Source organism: Gallus gallus, chromosome Z (assembly GCF_016699485.2).
Source record: "Gallus gallus isolate bGalGal1 chromosome Z, bGalGal1.mat.broiler.GRCg7b, whole genome shotgun sequence".
Lineage (NCBI taxonomy): Eukaryota > Metazoa > Chordata > Aves > Galliformes > Phasianidae > Gallus > Gallus gallus.
In genome coordinates, this window is record NC_052572.1 from 38,581,569 (window position 1) to 38,601,861 (window position 20,293).

Genomic DNA, 20,293 nt, shown 5'->3' on the forward strand with positions numbered 1-20,293 from the left:
TGAACAACATTTAATTCCAATACTTTAATTTACATTTTGGGTTGATACACACAGTATTCGAGACCAATCCTGCTTGGATATCTATGTGCTTGGTGTGGTAGGGGCCCAGCTTGTTGATGTGAGCCACCAACCTGTATTATTTCTGACTGTTTCCACCACCCCTCCTTACCTTGGGTACCTTGTTCCCATCAAGTTCAGAGTTGATCCTCTAGGCAAATATAGGTACTCTTGGCCTGTACAAAGAGCACGTAACTCTTTGCCCATTTCTGTTAGAGACTCTACCAAAGACAATTGTATTGTGGCACCTTTTATGCTGTTACTGATCAGTTCAGCTGGGATTTCTGTTCAGTTAGAACCAGTCTGAATAATTAGAAGTAATTTAGTTGTCTTGGGTGCTGTGGCCTAAAGCGTACTTTAAAAATACCCTGATGTTTTGAAGAGAACGTATCAAATCTTTAGTGTTCCTCAAGTTTGTTTTAATTTCTTCAGAACCAAGGAGAGCTCTGGTGCCCCAATGTAAGTTTGGTGAGGTTCTTAAGCTATGTCCACGGCCGGAATGAAGGTCATCTTTTCTGTAAAACCACCATCTCTGTTAACATTTCTTAAGCAAATTAACATGCATAAGACGAAAATGTTTTAATGCTAGTTCAGGCTGTTACCTGGAAATTTCTTTCACCATTCCAGCTTGACTTGGTTAAACCAGGGAAATGAACAAGTTAAATTAAAGAGTATTTCTTCACTGAAAAAAAAAAAAAAAAATGTAATAGACAGTGATTAGTGAGGTAATCGTTCCTCTATATTTGGTACTGGTGGGACCACGCCTTGAGTTCTGCATTCAGTTTTGGGCGCCTCGCTGCAAGAAAGAGCCCTGGAGTGCATTTGGAGAAGGGCAGTGAAACTGGTGAGGGGTCTGGAGCACAAGCCTTATGAGGAGCAGCTGAGGGAGCTGGGATTGTTTAGCATGGAAGAGACTCAAAGGGAGTCAAAGAATGCTGCATATCGGCCTGGAAGAGCCAGCCCCGGCCCCGCTCTTCCCTCCGCGACATTAATCACACGCCCGGCCCTGCGTGGGTCGGACGGAGGGGGAGAGGGGGACAGCGGGAGCGCGGGGGCGTGCGCGGGGGCGTCTCCCGGCTGATCACGCCTCCGCCTCGTGGCCGCGCTGCCAACAGGCGGCCGGGGCGCTGCCTGCGTGCGGCCAATCGGCGGGGCGGTCCGGCAGCGGCCCCTCCCATGGGGTGTGCGTGAGGGCAGCCAATCGGCGGGCGGGCGGCGGGGGGTTTATACCGGCGCGGCGCCCGGGGGCGGCGAGCAGTGGTGGGTGAACGGCGCCATCATGGAGGGGGGGCGGCAGGTGGCTAACTTCGGCGCTGGGCCGGCCAAGCTGCCGCGCTCTGTGAGTACGGGCTGGGGCCTTCCAGGTGTGGCGGCGAGGTGGGGGGCATCGCTGGGGCGCGCTGAGAGTTGCGGGCAGCCGCGCTTGGCGGGGCGGATAGCTCTCTGGGGCTGCGGTGGGCGTCGCTCCCTGTGCGGCCCTCTGGGGCTGCCGCTGCCGAACGGGGGCTGGGAAGCTGAGGTAAACAGCGGTAAAGTCGACCGCGTAGCTCTCCGTTCCTTTATCCCGGCTGCCGTCCCATGTAAGCGAGCTCTGAGCAGCTGCCCCTTCTCCCGGAGCGGCTCCGCCGGCGCTGCAGCACAGCCGTGCTGGCGCTGTCCGGCGCCGACACGGCTTCTGCGTGGAGCGCTGGAGTCCCATCGGTGCGTTGCGTGTCTGTGTCGAGTTTGATACTTACCAGCTGATAGAGGACACAGCAACCCAGTGCCATCTCTTCGTTGAAAGAAATGATAATGAGTGCAGCGCAGACTCAACTCTGTGGGAAGTTGCATCAGCAACCGTGAATTACCCAGTTGCATATGGAGCGGGGGTGGCTCGTGCTGGATTACAGGCATCCGACTGTCAGCGTAGGAGCGATGTTCCGTGAGAGTTTGTGGTTCTTGCCTTGGTTTCCTCCATAGTTTTCTTTCTTATTGTCTATGTTATTGCTTTACCAGTTTTACTAGATAAACGAGCTTGCTCTACAGCAGTATTTTTTACGAGTTCCCTCCTGGAAACGTCCCCTATAGATCACACTGCGAAGACATTGATTGCTCCATATGGTAGAACTGCTTGCTCAGAAAAAAGCTCTTGCCGTGACTGCAGCAGTGTTGGTGACACTGTCACAGTTAACTGGGTGTTTGAGGAGGGCCCAGCTGTGCTCCAAGCTGCTGGTTACTTAAGCTCCTTCAAAAACAGCCGCAGGAACGGGCTCTGCTGCCACATTGTTTCACACTGTTTGACTTTGAGGTGATGCTGCATGCAGAGTGCTCAGGCTGCCTGAAGACAGAGCTCTTCCTGCCTACTAAGGCATGTGCAGGCTATCAGATAATCTGCTACCAACAGAACTGGATTCCACCTAGCAGTTTAACAAGCCCTTTCTGATGCTCTGCAAGTTCGCTCTAACTTTTTAAACTCTCATTTGGCATGGGTGTGTTTGCAATGTGAAACACATTTGTTAAAATACTGTGATCTTGGAGATGAAAAGCAGCACAGCTGTTCATGGTTGAACTGCTGGTGACCAGCTTTACAGTTGACAGATCTCACAGATGCCCTGTCAGCAAAGCGGTTTCATTGCTCTTGCAACTGCCTGAAGCATGCGGTGTCTTGGCAGACCCTGAGATCTGTGTGTACAGCGGTTGCTTTCCTACTGGATTTTCATCTCCTGCTTCTATTTGGAGGGGCTAAGAAAGCTTTGCCTCTGATACAGTAGTTCACTGAAGCCAGAAGTAATGATGACGCAGATGGTTAGGATCTAATTCTGCTCTGTTGATGTGTGAGAGCTACCGAAGAAAGGCAAATGAAAGGCTGAAGCAGCAGATCAGCTTGCCAAGGCTCCTAAAAGTAACCTGACTTCTGTTGCCTCAGAGCTTTTTTTTAATTATTTTCTTATCTTTCAATAACAGAGAAGGTGCATCTTCAGAAAGTGCAGGACTTTGTTCTATGAAACCGGGCCTTGTGGTATTGAGTCCCTGTGAGGTATCCAGTGCCACGTGCTCTTTTTTGATATTTCTTTACGTATCTCAGTAACTGACCTGTTTGTGGAGGTCAGTGAAAGAACACTAGGTGGGGGAAATTGAACATTAAGACTTCTGTAAGCATTTAGGAGTTCCACTCAGCTCCTAAAAGTCATTCAGTAGTTACACTTCCAGATTACTTTAGAAATAATGACTTGAAATGTGAAGTCTCCACACGAAGCGTGGGATTTAATTCTGCTGTTTTAAGACACGCCTTCAGCTGCTAGATACAATGAAATTATGTGATGTCTATTATTTTGTTAATTTCCTTTGAGAAATGTTAGGTCACTGCACTATGGAGCAGCTGGTATATGTATGAAACATTAAGAAATCCACATGTAGAAAATTCTCAATTTATTTGTGTTTTTGTTTGTTTGTTTGTTTTGTTAGGTATTATTAGCAGCACAGAAAGAATTGGTGGACTACAAAGGACTTGGTATTAGTGTTCTTGGTAAGTAAGACTTTAACATTTTTTTGTATGCTTTTCAGAGTGTAGATACTTAATTTAACTCCTTAAAAAAGAAAAAGGCTTTTGCTGTTGATATTTGCAACTGAATACTTCATTTTTCTTGTGTAATAGCTTGTAATACCTTGTTCTGCTTACATATGTCCTTTTGTAAACTGCTGTTCTTTCCTTGCTTTTTATTCCTTCAAGGAATCATAAAATGATCCACAGGTAGCTGTTTACTAATCCAACATAAAGGACTATGGATGGAAGTAACTAATTATAGAGTGGTTTGGGTTGGAAGGGACCTTTAAGATCATCTAGTTGCAATCCCCCTACTATAGGCAGGGGCAGCTCCCACTTGACCAGGATGCTCAAAGCCCCATCCAGCCTGGCCTTGTATGCCTCTGGAGGGTAGGGGGGGTGGGGGGGGCAAGGAGGGGCATCCATAACCTTTCTGGACAACCTGTTTCAGTGTCTCACCACCTTCACAGTGAAGAATTTCTTCCTAATTTCTTGTCCAAATCTATCCTCTTCCAGTTTAAAACTATTTCCCCTTGTCCTCTTGTAAAATGTCTCTCCCCAGCTTTCCTGTAGACCCACTTCGGATACTGGGATATCCGAAGTGATATAAGGTCCCACCGGGGCCTTCTCTTCTCTGGGCTGAGCATGCAGCAGTCTCTTCGGGATACAGATTTGTGTTAAAATTGCTTGCTCTTCTAGATGGAAGAAAGAGTATGGTTTAATAAAAGGAATTACAATTCAGTAGCCTTAGCTTATAATTAGTTGACAAATAACAAAACAACACCCCTGTACTAGTTTAGCAGGTACAGAGAAAAGAAGTAGCTAAGGATGTTTTTAGAGTGAAGAAACTTGCACCTTCCTAGGGAATATTTTGATTTTTTTTGGGGGGGGGGAGGGGGGGGAAGGGGATAATTAGGTCATGTGGCTACCAAATATGATTGGAGTGGATTTGCACAGAATTGGACAAAATCTGAAAAGTAAGGGTTTTATGGGCATTTGGAAGGCTCAACAAGAATAGGAGTTGAGACTGGGAATGGAAGCCTTTGGGTACTGGGTCTGTGAGTATAAAAATGTTAAAGCTTGGCACAAATGTTAAAATCACATTCATGCATTGCTGTTTTGTTCCATGCTGTGTTATTTTTCCCCCTACCATAGAAATGAGCCATCGGACCTCGGACTTCTCAAAAATTTTAAATACAGCTGAAAATCTCCTGCGTGAATTGCTGTAAGTGAATTATTTCCTATTTTTAAATTAAACTTGTGATAGCTGCACTAAAAATGTCAAATGTGGAGGCCTTTCCTTGAAAGTTCCTAGTTTGTTTAGATAGGCATCTGATAAAGTGATATTACTGGAGAGGATATTGGTCTTCCATTTGCCTAGTTCTTAAGAAATCTGTATTAAGAAATAAGTGGAAATAACAGAAATATGTTCTCTGATGGTATGCAGGTGATCTGTATATTACCGATTTGTACGTTACTTACCTGATTTTGCTAACATAAAATTTATAAGGAAGTGTTTTAGAATGACTAGTCAGGAGCCCCTATCTTGTATGTGATGTAACATTTTAAAAAGTTTGAAATAGAAACTTTTTGGATCATGGACCAGGGTTAATGTTTTTATCTCGTGCATTAGCATTAGTCTACTATTCTCATAATAGTTTTATATGTAAGGACCATACATTTTTTTTTTTTTAAGGCTTGACTCTTTGTCACAGCCTGTGTGATTGATAGCAGAGCTTTATTGAGTAGTTTGAGCGAGTAATTTTTGTGATGATGTAAATAGCTCCTCCACTTGCCTTGCTTGTACAATGTACTATGTGGTTGCACATGCAAATTTTTAAGAGTTTAAAAACTGAATTATACTTCAATAACTTTGTTGTGAAGCCATCTCAATTCAGAAATGTCATGAAGCTTGTAAGAGACAAAACCTTAAGTGAGCATTAGCTCTGCTGGAATATTGTTCAAGTCTGTGCGCGCTATGATAGGAGCTTCACAAAAGTGAGTTTGCTTATAGCTATGTGGATCAAAATTTGTTTATTTCCAGCAAACTTTTATTAATTCAATATATAGCACTATTACTACTATTTGGGTTGTTACTCAAGACCAGCTTTGAGGTAAGTAAACAGGATTTGGTCTAACCTCTTTGGAAAGCATCTACTGAAATAGCAGTATTCCTTCTCTGTAGGGTTGCAGTCAGATGTATAATAGCAAGTGGTATATGTCCTTTGTCTTCTGGGAATAAAATAGGGTTATTTCTTGCTTGCAGAAACGTACCAGAAAACTACAAAATTATTTTCCTCCAAGGAGGTGGATCTGGTCAGTTCAGTGCGGTTCCACTAAACCTTATTGGCTTAAAGGAGGGAAGACAGGCGGATTATGTGGTTACTGGAGCTTGGTCAGCAAAAGCTGCTAAAGAAGCAGAGAAGTATGCCAAAGTGAATATTGTTCATCCGAAACTATCAGCCTATACAAGTAAGTTGATGATTACATCTCTCGATGTGAATGCTTACTTTTCTGACTTGCTGTAAAAATTGGCCTGTCTCAGCTATTGCGTTATTGAATATTAACTAGTTAAATGGTTGACTGATCAAGACTCAAAAACTGTCTGCTGCATGTCTCCACATCCATGACTGTGAGATTGGCTAGGTGGCCTAATGGTCTGCACCAGACAAGCATTCTGAGACTAGAGAGAACAGATTCCAGAACTTGAGTGGTAGGAGGGAGACAGGGAAATTTTATGGGCTGTCTGACTTAATTTATTCTTTAACTTAGATTCTAAGGTATTTGCAAGTATATGCTGAAGTAACTCAGTTTTAGATGCATTCAGTAATAAATTACTCTGAAATCAAGAAGTATGTCTGGCATCTTAAGTGTACTCGCCCAGGAGATGGGTGATGTGCTTTCTGTTATGGTCTTTTAGGGGTTCCCAAACACTCATCTCCTGACCATTTGTTAGCTAGCTCTGAAATAGGAAAAGCATTTCCAACTCCTTCTCATAGAGCTTGTGGGCATGACATAATTTGAATGACCACTGTGTACAAGGAAGAGAGGTTACGTGTAACTTTTCTGTTAGAAAATCTGTTTCTGGACATTTTAACTTATATGCTTTAAGTGGTCACTCATTATAAATAATTATTGGACTAGGAATACCTGAATTAATTAATTCTGTTAATTGTGCTTGTATTTCTTTTCTCTGGTCCATGATACATAATTTAAAGTCAAAAAAGTGGCAACCGGAAAGACAAAGAATATTCCTCAAACCAGTTGGTGCCCTGATTACCATTTATATAGAGACCTGGAAGATTATATCCTCTAAAACACAAGAAGAATTTAAACCTTTGACTTCCTATTGTAGGGGAGTGCATTCACCATTTGGCAGCTATGTCTAAAGTGAGAGGGAATAAATAATGGGAGAGGCAATAGCAGCACATCTTCTCTCCATCTTTTGGAGAAGAGGAGAAAAGAGGAATAGCCATTTGTTCTATGCTGTCAGAGCATGCCAGTGTATGGCCTGCTGACTGAGGCAAATCTTAGTTTTGTAGATCCTTTGCAAGATTTAGATAGGAGACAGCTGAACACATGCTTACTTTGAACAGGTCTAAAATGCTTCTAGGGGTTCATGTAAACAGAGCTTCTGGTAACTTTACCAGTAAGAATTTGGATGCTTCAGTAGTTTCAAAGACATGTTGAAGATTCCACCTGATGAAGATTCCTTAAGGAAAAAGGTCTAGCCTTAAAATAAAACTGCACGCCAGGAAAATTACATCTGTTTAGTGACCTTTGGTATTCTTTTTGTCTGTCTTAGGCATTCCTGACCCAGGCACTTGGAATCTCAATCCAGATGCATCGTATGTGTACTACTGTGCTAATGAGACTGTTCATGGTGTGGAGTTTGACTTTGTACCTGATGTCAAAGGCGCAGTCTTGGTTTGTGATATGTCATCAAATTTCCTGTCGAGGCCTGTGGATGTTTCCAAGGTACAATACAGTTAAGGAGGGAGGAAAGGATGGAAGGAGTTGGACGTGGGTGAGGTGGGAATTACTAGTACCTTCATCTTCAACTGCTTTTTTTTTTTTTTTTTTTTCCCGTTTTGCTTTTCCTCGAGCAGGTGGATTGTATGATGCCTCTTGTGAAATACCAGATTGGTTGAAGATAGTTTTGTCTATGTGTTTTTAGAAGATTTTGCTTGCAGTAGTGTGAAATGGGGACAGGTTCCTTGAAAATCATTTGTGGCTATTAAGCACTTAGTAAATTACTGGAAAACTTGTTGAAGTGTTTGAATGAAGATGTACATAGGATAATAATTCTAGCTTGAAGTGCACCTTGAAATTAGAACTTCTGCTGGCATGCCTTTGACCTGCAGCTTACTCACTCACAATATGTTCTCCAAGCTGTTCAGTTGTATAATTTTGTATAAAAATACTACTTTATTATTCAGTTAAAATCAACTAGTGGATGTATGTAGTGATTCCTTCCTTTTTTTTCTGTTAGTTTGGTGTGATTTTTGCTGGTGCTCAGAAGAATGTTGGCTGTGCTGGAGTTACTGTTGTGATAGTACGTGAGGACTTGCTGGGATTTGCACTGAAGGAATGCCCTGTGGTAATGGATTACAAAACACAAGCAGTGAATGGCTCTTTATATAACACTCCACCATGCTACAGGTAACTTACCCAGCTTTTTAATGTCTATCATTCAGGAAGTTTCTGAACTACCATCTGTTATGCTTAGTGAAAAGAGTCTCAGAGAAGAGTCTTGCTTGTCTGCATGTAACTTGTGTTAAAGGATTTCACATGATTTTTCTGAAAATATCTGAAGTGATTGTAGTAGGCCTTGCTGCCCAATTAATGGGACTTGCCATAAAGGATGTAATATTTTTAGAATTAAATACTGTATGTCATAATTTCATCATAGAAATTTCAGGATCTGAGTCTTTGGTTTAAACGAACATGACTCGAGCTCTCACAGTACTAATGCTTCTAAGACTGAGTAGGTAACTTGGGCATGTAGTCTGGCTGCTTGAATGCTCATTAGGCTTCAATTAATTTCTAACTGAGACCATTGTCAGCAATTGAACCTTCATATCCATTTCTGCCTTCATGCTAGGAAATAATAAATGGTGTTATCATTATTGAATGTTTTTAAAATATAAAATATGAGATTTCTTTTTTAATTTTTTTGGAATATTTCTAGTTCTAACTAAATCATTCACTGCAGTGAGTTTTGAAACGAATCTAGAGAAGAGTTTTAAAAAGGGTGGTTTAGTCATTGCTTTACCTTGTTCCCTAATAAGACTTTCCATATTTCTTTAGGTACTACCTCAGTGGTTGACTTGGGATTAAAAAATAAAATTGGTCCATCTTTGTAATTATTGGTAGCAGTCAAGATAATAAAATTGGCATGTTCTCAGGGAATTCATGTGTGCATGAGGTAAAACAGACTATAGCTTGCTCTTTTAAAAGCAGTGTCTCTTAGCTTCTGATACCTAGTTAGATGATACTTTGCTACAGGAATACTTAGGTTTTAAATTTTTAATATTTACCTCTACTTAATATGGCACTTCTAAACTTAAATAATTAAAAATACTGTGCCAATGCCCACTAAAACAGATGTTTTTCAAAAAATAAAATCTTAAGCCAGACACTTCATTTTCTAAAAAGAATTTTTGCAATATGTCAAAAAATAAGTTTTTTTTCCAAAGTTTGCATCATCTCTTATCTGTTATCTATCTATCCTGTTCCTGTGAACAGGAAATTCTATTTCATGCTGAGAATGTTTAACTACAGCTCTTAGACTTTGTTTCATAGAAACCAGAATTTGTGAAGTTACAATAGCTAATGGTATCCAGCAGATTTCACGTACTCTGTATAAAAATGAACTACAGTGGTTCCTTCACATAAAGTCTACCTTAATACCTTTCTAATTTAAATTCAGTAGAATTTTGAGGTACAGATTATGTTACTGAACCTACGTTTCTCACAATGTGGTGTGTATGGTGTGTAGTAGTGGAAGGGCATAGACATGGTTTATCTTAATTTATCAAAAGGAAAGGTAAATCCTGTGCCTATATCTTTAGTTCATGTTCTGGTGCACAACTGGAGTTTTCCAAAGCAGTATGGCCACTGTAGAGTACTGTAATGATGTACTCCGGCCGCCATCCGAAGACTGCCCTACTGGCTGAGGATAGCCAATATCATTAGGATTTGCATTTAAGAGAAAAAATAATCTGAAGTTGCCAGATTATTCTCTTCCTGTCTGCAGTATGTACATTTTCTTCGATTGATAAAGCCTCTCTCTCATGATTGATTATTTTCTGACTGCCAAGTCATGCATACTGTTTTGGACGCTGTGTACTTGCATAGCACATGCTGGGTTTTAAATCCAGCCATTCACGTTTTCCAAGTGCAAAGCTATTTCCATTTGAAGAAACAAAGTTCTCAACACTTCAGCAGTGCTGCTTCTCTGATTTGAAAAGCAAAACCAAAATTAAGTTTTGCAGTCTTACTTTAGCCACTGTGAATAGATTCTAAAAAGTGCAGCTTTAGCTGTAATTCAGTGTCTTTCAAGAACACTAACAGAATAGCGGGGGACTAAAAGAATGAAAAATAGAGTTGATCTAACAACCTTTCTCCTTTCTGACCACTGCCTTGCCTGATTTCACTTGGTACTGCAGACTCAAAGTGGAGCGTGCTCCAGAATCCAAAATGTAACACAGACAGAAATGTTGGCACGGTGTCTGTGTGCTTGGCTTGGTTCTAAATGCCTGTTCCAGTTTTTATAAGGAGCTGGCAAAACTTCTTAACTTCTTTTTCCTCTCCTCTTTTCTTAGCACTCTCTTATGGTTTGCTGGCAAACAGGCAGGAAATATTAATAGAATATACAACAGCTTCTTCAGCAGGATGTTAAATTAAATTTAGAGAATGCCAATGGCTTTAACATTTTGGTATTATAGTGCTTAACTCTTTGACCTTGATCTACTTTGCTAAAATTAGCTATGCATTTCCTATTTAAAAAAAATCCAAAACACTAGTTTTCAGGCTCCAAGGGTTTATTTAGCATTTAAAATGCTCCAGAAACATTATTTTGGCTGACATGTAACATGGATTAAGAGTTTCCTCTGGCTGACCTTTGTGGATGATTCCAGGCCTAACTTCTTTAAACTTTACTCGTCCAAAATTTTCACTTAAGGAAATGAAAGCAAGAGATGAATGTGGCCCTGTGTACCTGTCAGAGGCCTAGATAATTCTTCACTTAAATTCTTTATACTGGGGCTGCTGGCAACCTGCTGTCATAAATGTAGCAAGGCTGTGCTCTCAAATCTATAAGGTGTATCTGTAATAGGCAATCTGTAGCCTGATTTATTCTACAGTCTTTCTGAAGTGTTCAAAGATTTGAGACTGGTATCCCCTGAGAAATTAAAAGGAGTGAAGTTTAAAACAAACTCCTCTTAGACTTGTGTTAGGGAAACTTGTAGGGTAATGTTCTCTGAGTACTCCCTTGGAATCTGTAATGAAGGGATAAAATAAAAGCAAATCTGTTGGAAAGGCACCATAAAAACTTGTGAACAGTTTATTATGCAGAATGTTGTAGTTGTGGGAAATGCCTGAACTTGAACAAGCCTTTGTGCTTTTGCTTTAAAACTCAGCAAAAGGCCTTGGGGAGTCTTTTTTTATGTTGCACTGAGTAACTGGCATTGAAATACTTGGTCCCTAGGCATGTGATTTCAGTAGACTTTCAGGACTCTGCTTAAATTTGAATGGTAATGAATAATTAAATGTAATACATTAATTATTTGTTTCATCAAACATCACTGTTCATGAGGGAAAATGATCTTTTTAGACAGAAATAGGATTGTAGGTTTTATTCTTAACAATTGTGAAAATGTGATTAGATTTCTGGCATTCTTAGTGCATGTAGACTTGAGATTCATTCTTGCATCTTGGCTAGGGCAGCTGTACAGGCTTTATACTGTAACAAATACCTTAAATATAACATCTCACAGTTAAAACTTCAGTGTACTGTTATTCATGACTGTTTTTGTTTGTTTTTTTTTAAATCTGACTGAACAAGTGTTTTCTTTTGTTGCAGTATCTATATCATGGGACTGGTACTGGAGTGGATAAAGAACAATGGTGGAGCTGCAGCCATGGATAAACTTAGTTTAATCAAATCACGAATGATTTATGATATTATAGATAAATCTAATGGATTCTATGTGTAAGTTGTGTTTTCCCCTTGCTTTAAAAATTTGTTGCGCAGCTAAACTTAAAGCATAACTTTAAGTTACTTTTAAAGTTACTTTTTCAATATACACGAATTGAGGAATCCTGAAATCCTGGAGATTATTTGTGCAAATAACTTACCCTTGGAGAGTTACCCAGTGAAGTTTCATTCCAGTAGAATGTTATTTCCTATTATCCTACACAAATCGCTTGAGAAGCCCTTAATAAAATGGAGGAGCCTAGGAGATGTGTACTGAAAGCAGGTTGCAACTATTTATTATGCTTACTGTATGTTTGAGAATTACAGGCCAAAACAGAGAAGGTGGTTGGTAAGAAGCTGTTGAAAGAAATTGTACATCATATCCTTTCTAACCATCTCTTCAGAAATCAAAACCTCTGTGCTTTTTTTTTTTTAACTCAAGCAGAGTATCTTTATTAACTGTAGTCAATTCTGAAATGCTGAGTAAGTCAGAACGTAATCTGTGCATAAAGAAAATATTTTGTTTTCAGCTGTTTTTGATGTTATCTAAAATCATATTTGACAGTCTGCTTTTGCATATGGATGCAAGGCTTTTTTTCCTGAGAGGACCCAACATGTGTAGTTAACTCTTGATGTTGTAATAAGCAATAAGCAATCAGTACTCATAAGTTCAAAAACTATCAAATAACAAAGACTGCAAAATATTTTCCTTTGCCTTCGGTATGAAGTCCAAATTTGGGTCCTGATTAACTTTAGAGTCAAAGTTAGGATAGGGAAATTAAATTTGGATTTTAAATTTAAGTTGGCTTCAACTTTAATTGGCAAAGATATAGTTCATAATATTCAGTGCATTCTGCTTATCCATTTTCGTGATGGGGAACAGCTTTGCCTTTGTCATTGCAATGATTAGAATTGTGATCCTACTTTATTAAAACCCTGGGGGCTTTTCCATAAACCTCAGTGAGCAAATCAAGCTTTGATAAAACATTTTATGGCACATAAAAATCCTTGTTTTTGGCAAGTGGGCCTATAAGACTTGATAGGCAAATGCAGTGCAAGTGGCATGGTGAACTGGCAAATAAGGAAAGCAAAGCAAACTTCATCAAGTGCTCTGTATGCGTCTTCCTTAGCAACACAGTTCAGGTCATCTTTTTCATCATAGATACAGTTTAAAAAATCCATTCTTATCTGAAGCTGCCTTCCTAGCTGCAATGTACCACCTAATCCATGGCATGCTTCACTGAGCAAGAGGTGTGACAAGCTTTTTGTGAATCGAGACTGTTCCACAAAGTGCTGTGTGCTATTTACAGTTTGTTGCTTTCTGAAGTCTTTTCACTAACAGCTTCCATGGAGTTATGTTAGATTGCCTGACAGGAAATGGGTCGTCTTAAATGGAGCATATCCATATATATATCCAAATGTGAGAATCCTTACAAGCATAGACCTTTTGAAAGAGTGTTTTTCTGGTTATGGCTGGCACAGAGAATTTATGTATGTTAATATTATGATCAGTTGCTACTATCTGCACAAAGGAACCAGTGAAGAACTCAACACCCCTGTTGCCTACAAAAAAACAACCCAACCCACACTCAACCACAACCATGTCAAATAGAATAATAAAAAGTGTTTCCTTGTGAATTTGTGCAAGAATTTACATCACAATTTTGGGAAATACCATGGCTTCATATCTCTTTTGTAACCAGAAGCAGTAAATAGAAGTATTTAAATGTTAAATGCTTCCCTCCAGTTCCCCTTACCTTTTGCCCTGCAGTGTTTTTTCTGTCCACAATAATTACAAATGAAACAGAATCCATAAGACAAACACAAATTAGAAAAAAAAAGAGAAATTTTGCTTTAAATGTATCTTAAATCTTCTACTTTGGATTAAAGGAATGTGTTGTTGCCATGTATGTGATGTAAAATTTGTTTAAAAATCACTCCTCTCTGTGTTCATGATTCTTAATAACACCAAATAAGACATTGAGAAGGGGGACTGGAACTACTAATTAAAGTCTCCAATGGAAGCTTCTTTATACTATGTTTTTTTGTTTGTTTGTTTTACCTCTGTGTATGTGGGTCAAACTCAATTCTAGTAGCACTTGTGGCCTGCAGAATAGAATTGTCTGTCGGAGACAATTTTGGGTATGCCAGAAAGGCCTTCCACTTCTTATTACCATGATTATACTTGGTGTGGAAAAAGGAAGTTTGCTTTCTTTCACAGAAAGTGATGATTGCTTTGGTTATGGAACAATGACTTTTGAGCTGGATGCAATTATTCTCTCTCTGATGTTGTTTATAATTGAAAATGTAAATTTAGCAAAAAGTAGGTTAATCATTAATTCTGCAACTTTTTCAGATGTCCAGTGGAGAAGAAGAACCGAAGCAGAATGAATGTCCCCTTCCGCATTGGCAGTATCAAGGGTGATGAGGCCCTGGAAAAGAAATTCCTTGAGAAAGCTGTGGAACTTAACATGATATCTCTGAAAGGACATCGGTAAGTGCTACACTGAGATGAATCCCCTTGCTGTGCAGAATAAAAAATTATTACAGCCGTATAGCAGCAGGCGTTGTGTATTGACTTACCAGCCTTTCTTGCTTACAAGCTGTTCTTCATATTGGTTTGGGAGCACTGGGAATTGCAGTCTTGAGACTGTAATTAAAAACTGGTGGTGAATCAACTATAGCTTAGGTGTGATGGGGCACAGCTTTCTTGTTAATTCTGCCGCCTTCTCCAGCTTGATTAATCTTTCTTGTCCCTGTTCAAATGCTAAAGAAGGTGACATTTTGTCAAATTCTGTCACTGCATAAAGTCTCCATTACATTACTTACGTAGCTGATGGAAAGAGTTACTTCCCCTGTTACAGTGGTGTTTGTGGAATTAAAAAAAATTAGATTTTTTTTGATGTCATAAGGCTACAGTGTAGAGCTGTAATAACTAATAAATACTGAGTTGCTTTAGATTACCTGCTTACCTTGAGTAAAATTTTGCCTCTCATTCATATAAAATATGAACTTCTTTCTTTTCAGGTAGGGGAAAGTAACTGTAAATGATATTTGTCTTTTTTAGCGTATGCAAAACTTATGTATCTTTTTCTCCCCTCTTTTCAATTCAGATCTGTGGGAGGAATTCGTGCCTCTTTATATAATGCGGTGACTGTAGAAGATGTTCAGAAGCTTGCGACGTTCATGAGAAGCTTCATGCAGATGCATCAGTCCTAAATGCTCATGGGTTAGAGCCATGCTGCACATCAATGAAATAAAAGCTAAAGTGTTTGAAAATTACTGTGCTTCTGCACAGCCACAACGCACAAATTACATATTCTTTTAGTTCCAGTAGCTATTTTAGTTATCTGCATGGAATTGAGGCCCAATCTTGCAAGGGCTTGACAGCCTTGGCTCCTATCTGAAGATGAAGATTATTAGACTGATCAAGATTGGAACGAAAATTTGCAAAGCAATATTCTGAATGTATAGTTAAAGCATTGCAAGATGCTATGGATCTCAATTCTGACCATAGACATGCCACTACAATGCTCAGTTGAAATTAGTCACTCTTGAATTATACATAAACCCAGAATAGGAATCAGTACTTCCATTTGGGGGGGGAAAAAAAAAAAATCTCACCTGTCTCTTGTTGCTAATTACAATATGACTTCTTTGAATATACCTTATCAGTACATTCCTGAAGGCAAAATTTCTTAAGTTTTCTTTAGAGCTTTATACAGACTATATGACTGCACAGTGAGTGGTGAACTAACATCAAGTGTTCTCTAAGGGTATCTAGTCAGTTTATCAGATATTTCTGTAGTAGTTTTCAGAAGTTGATATCTAGTTTCTGAACTTCAGGCCAATGTGTTTAAAGCTTTGCTTCCATGCTTGAGTGTTAGGACAGTCCCATGCAGTAGTACACACTAGTGAAGTCTAGGACTGGGTCTTTTTTGGTATTACTATTTACTGGTTGGAAGCTAAGATGCATGGACTTAAATCAGTATATAAGAAGTTTCTCTATGTAGCTTATATTTTAAACTTCTTTAGTTTATTAATTTTGTATTCTTATATTGGAGTGTGCATATTGCTGCTCCCACCAAAAGCCTGTTTTAATTTGCTACCCTTGTGTCAAATTGGATTCCTGTATTCCACTCAATGAATCTATGACTTTCTCTGTACTGACTTCTTAGTCCAAAGTGTCTTTCCTCTCCAAGTGTTTTCTTTGCCTTCTTGTTACTTCAGTTCTGTCACCTTTTATATGTGGGATTCTGCCCAGTGCTGTAAGTGGAAGTCTTGACTTCTGACTATTCCTTACACTACATCACATTTTAGGTCTAATTTTCTTACTTGAATCTTGTGGCTTATTCCAGACTTTGATACTCTGGGGTAGGGGAGGAACTATGTTAATGCAAAGATCTTCAGAAGATCTTCTATGCAATACCCTACTTGGGTTACTTTTCCTTCTTGGCCTGTGAATTTGGTGCCAATTAATGTATATTGATAGTGGCTTCCTGTTTTAAATTACTTAAAGGCTCTCTGATAATATCGCAACATTTAATATTACCACAACTGATTTCAGACCACTAAGTTTCTGGTAAAGAATTGAGTCTTTTTGTTTTATGTAACACTAATACTGTGGTAACAATCTAATAATGCTAATGATGGACTGCTCCTTTCCTTGTGAATCCTCACAGCAAGTCAGGGGATAGGGGCGAGGGGTGACTTCCTCTTGTCATCGTTTTATGACTGCTGTTAGGAGATTTTTGTCAATGTCATGTAACTCAAAATAATTAAATGAAGTGGGTGAAGAAAATAAAACTTGTCACAGCATGCTGTGAAGCACCACTGTGTTTGAGGGTTTTTGTGGCAGAAGGATGAGAACTCCATGCATACTGTGTGTTAGAATTTTAGATTCCAGTATCTTTTTTCCTTAATAATGTTTCCCTCTCTTATTATTTTTTCTGAAAATATTTCCTACAACTACCATGAAAAAAAGAATATTACTGCACAATAGGCTTTAAGGATGCTTTTCATGCTATTCATGAAGATTTAATTCAAGTCTCATATTAAAGCTAGTTAGCATTTAATTAGAATTCAGCTTCCTACAGAGTTTTGTAGACTTATTTTCAACAGTAACTGTGGCTTGAAAGTTAATAAATGATTCTGTGCTCCCAAAGCCTCCCATTCTCGTTAGGAGGCACAGTTTCCAGTGTGGTGACCAAAAAAAAAAAAAAAAAAAAAGCTAAAATGGCTGTACGTGGCTGAGCCTCTTTGCTTCTTCTGAATTGAGTTGAACATTTTGTCAAAGATTTTTTTTTTTAAATCACATAGGCAGCAATTGTGAAAAAGCAAGATGTGGTGTTTATGATTTCACGAAAGGAGTTGCTAGCATTCTATTTAGTTTGTAATATAAAAAAGTCCCTAGTCTAAGGAGGAAGGTGGGGCGGGAAGGGAAAAAAAAAAACAACCAAAAAAACCACAAGATGATGCCTGAGGAAGAACCCATGTGAGAATAGTTGAATGAACTGGATATTGCGAGGCCCCATCTGGGGTACTGTGTCCAGGCCTGGGGCCCCCAGTACAGGAAGGAGATGGAGCTCTTGTAGTGGGTCCAAAGGAGGGCCACTAAGATGATCAGGGGGCTGGGGCACTCTCCTATGAAGAAAGGCTGAGGGAGCTGGGATTGTTTAGCTTGGAAAAGAGAAGGCTCCGGGGAGACCTCACTGTGGCCTTCCAGTACTTGAAGGTAGTGTATAAACAGGAGGGAGAACGGCTGCATACAAGAGTGGACAGTGGTAGGACAAGGGGGGATGGTTTTAAACTAAGACAGGGGAGGTTTAGGTTAGATATTAGGAGGAATTTTTTCACTCAGAGGGTGGTGATGCACTGGAACAGGTTGCCCAAGGAGGTTGTGGATGCCCCATCCCTGGAGGCGTTCAAGGCCAGGCTGGCTGTGGCTCTGGACAGCCTGGTCTAGTGGTTGGCGACCCTGCACGTAGCAGGGGGGTTGAACCTAGGCGATAATTGTGGTCCTTTTCAACCCAGGCCATTCTATGATTTGCAAGTTCACCTGTGAGTTCTGTAGAATGTGGCTGATGTCATTAGGATACCACTTTATAATTGTTGTTTAATTGTGAAAACTTGAAGTGCCTGAAGACTAGATGTGAAAAAAAGTAATAAAAAAGGGCAAGGATGACCCAGTGAGCTACAGGTAGGCTGCATTAACCTCGCCTGAATCTTGAGAAGAAGATGGAATAGCTCATGAGAAGATGGAACAGCTCAGAAGCAGAAGAAAATCATTGATAGTTAGCATGGACTCATCAAGAGGAAATCATGCCTGACTGAGCTGATGGATCTTGGGGACCCCTGAGTATTGTCTTCCTGAACTTCACTAATGTTTTCAACCTTGTCTGCTGTAAAGTCCTTCCAGAGAATCTGGTGAGGCATGGTCTGGATAAGCAGACAGTGAGGTGGATCAAAAGCTGGCTGAACTGCTGCACCCAAGGGGTGGTGATCAGTGGTGCAAAGTTTAATTGGAGGCCAGTAATAAGGGGTGTACCCCAGGAACAATACTGGATTGCGTCCTGTTTAACATCTTTGTTAATGTTATGAATTTGGGGTTAGAGTGCACCCTCAGCAAATTTGTGGATGGCATGAAACGGGGGGAGGGACTGGTGCACCAAAGGGCAATGCTACCATTCAGATGGACCTTGGCAGGCTGGAAAAAGTGGCTGACAAGAATCTCATTATGTTCAGATAGGAGAAATAGAGAGTCCTGCACTTGGGGAGGAGTGGTCTCATGCACACGTATGTGCTGGGGGCCACCCCACTGGAAAGTAGCTCTGCAGAAAAGGCCCCGAGAGTCCTGGTGGCCACAAAGTTTAATGTGAGCCAGCAGCGTGGAAGAAGGCTAATAGTATTCTTGGCTATATTGGGCAGATTATTGCCCATAGGTTAAGAGAGGTGATCCTTCCCCTCAGAGTTGTTGAAGCCACACCTAGAGTACCATGTCCAGTTCTGGTACAAGTGAGCCATGGCCTTACTGAAATAAGTGCAGCAAAGATCCACCAAGGTGATGAAGGGACTAGATCACCTCTCCTTTGAGGAGAGGCTGGGAAAGCTCGGACTGTTCAGCCTGGAAGAGTTTCGGCATCTATAAATACCCACAGGGAGATATGCAAAGGAGACAGAGCAAGGCTCTCTTCCATGGTGCGCAGTGCTAGGGCAGGTGGTAGTGAGCACAAACTGGAAAATGGGAGGCTCTTTCTGAGCACCAGGAAGCACTTCTGTACTGTCAGGATGATGGAGTGCTAGCACAGGCTGCCCAGAGGCCAGAGGGTTGCCTGCTTGGAGATAGCCAAAGGCTGCCTGACATGGACCTGGGCACCCTGCTCTAGGTCGTCCTGCTTGTGCAGTGGAGTTCAGCCTGATGGACTCAGAGAGCCCTGCTAACTTAGTGACTCTGTGATTTCCATAGCACAGCTTAGCACAGCTGTTGTACTATCTCCAAGCATAGCACAAAAGAATTAAATACGAATTAGAAGCTGGTTTGGCACGTCCTTATTTGCCTAGATAATCCTAGTGGAAGAAAATGATTTATATGAACAGTGATGTGGAGAGTCCTTCTCTTTTGCTGGCTGACACTTTGCATATTCATATTTTTCTTGTTTGTGCTTAAATTAAATTCTGTTTTTCTTTTCAACGTGTAAGTGGTTTAACATTTTAAGATGTACCAGGAGAATATGTTTGGCTGTAAAAAATTTACGCCTCTTCCTGGCTTTGAAGTAAATGTTTGGAGTGAAACAGAAATAAGAATTAAGTACATTTCAGAAGCTGATAAACTGGAAATTGTTAATGTATGCTGAAAGCATTATTAGGTCTGGAATTATATCAGTATATGATTAATATTTGCTGTATTTCGTTCTCTGGATAAAAAGTAAAATGAGGGTGAATTTCTTCATATTTGATGGGAGTGTACATAATTAAGAAGGGAAATGTTAGAAGGTTTTACATGAGATCAATCACTTTAATTGGAAAGAAGTAACCCCATTTCTATCGTTAATTGGACTCTTGATAATTTAGAACCAAGATTCATGACAGCATGTGATAAATTGGTCTCTTTCAGGCTAAAGAAGCTAGGAAGTTATAATTACCCATGGATTATGGAATGATTGGAGGACCTTGATCAAAGAGATGCAGTGAGGTATGTGGAAGACCAGGTAGGTTCTGAATATAATTTATGTATTTATTTATTTATTTTAAAGTGGCTAAGGAATAAATGTCTGTTTGATGTGACAAAAACAAAAGCTGTATGGTTTCTGAAATCTTAGAAAATTGAAATTCAATCTCCTGCCTTTGCACTCTGCATGAAAAGCAAAAATTAAGTATTTTATAAGTGGGTTATTTACAGAAAGATCTGAAGAAAATATGAAAAAGGTTGCAATTTTCTAAACTATTATGAGCGGAATTGCCATTACTCTACTCAGAATTTGTATCAAAATGAAGAAAACTGAGTTCACAGATGT

At 40.0% G+C, this 20,293-nt stretch overlaps 1 protein-coding gene across 2 annotated transcripts; it reads left to right on the forward strand.

Annotated features, from left to right (window-relative positions):
- The first annotated feature begins 1,306 nt into the window (after nucleotides 1–1,306).
- Nucleotides 1,307–16,610, forward strand: PSAT1 (phosphoserine aminotransferase 1). 2 transcript variants are annotated; one of them, XM_040656427.2, is made up of 9 exons: nucleotides 1,307–3,073; nucleotides 3,502–3,562; nucleotides 4,736–4,805; nucleotides 5,847–6,052; nucleotides 7,386–7,558; nucleotides 8,073–8,242; nucleotides 11,667–11,795; nucleotides 14,137–14,274; nucleotides 14,894–16,610. In XM_040656427.2, the coding sequence occupies exons 1-9, from the start codon at nucleotides 3,038–3,040 to the stop codon at nucleotides 14,997–14,999; spliced, it is 1,089 nt and encodes a 362-aa protein (XP_040512361.1). In that variant the 5' UTR covers nucleotides 1,307–3,037; the 3' UTR covers nucleotides 15,000–16,610. The 2 variants fall into 2 exon arrangements, with proteins under 2 accessions (XP_040512361.1, XP_424846.3); XM_424846.8 differs by having other exon boundaries at nucleotides 1,307–1,396.
- Nucleotides 16,611–20,293: the final 3,683 nt, after the last annotated feature.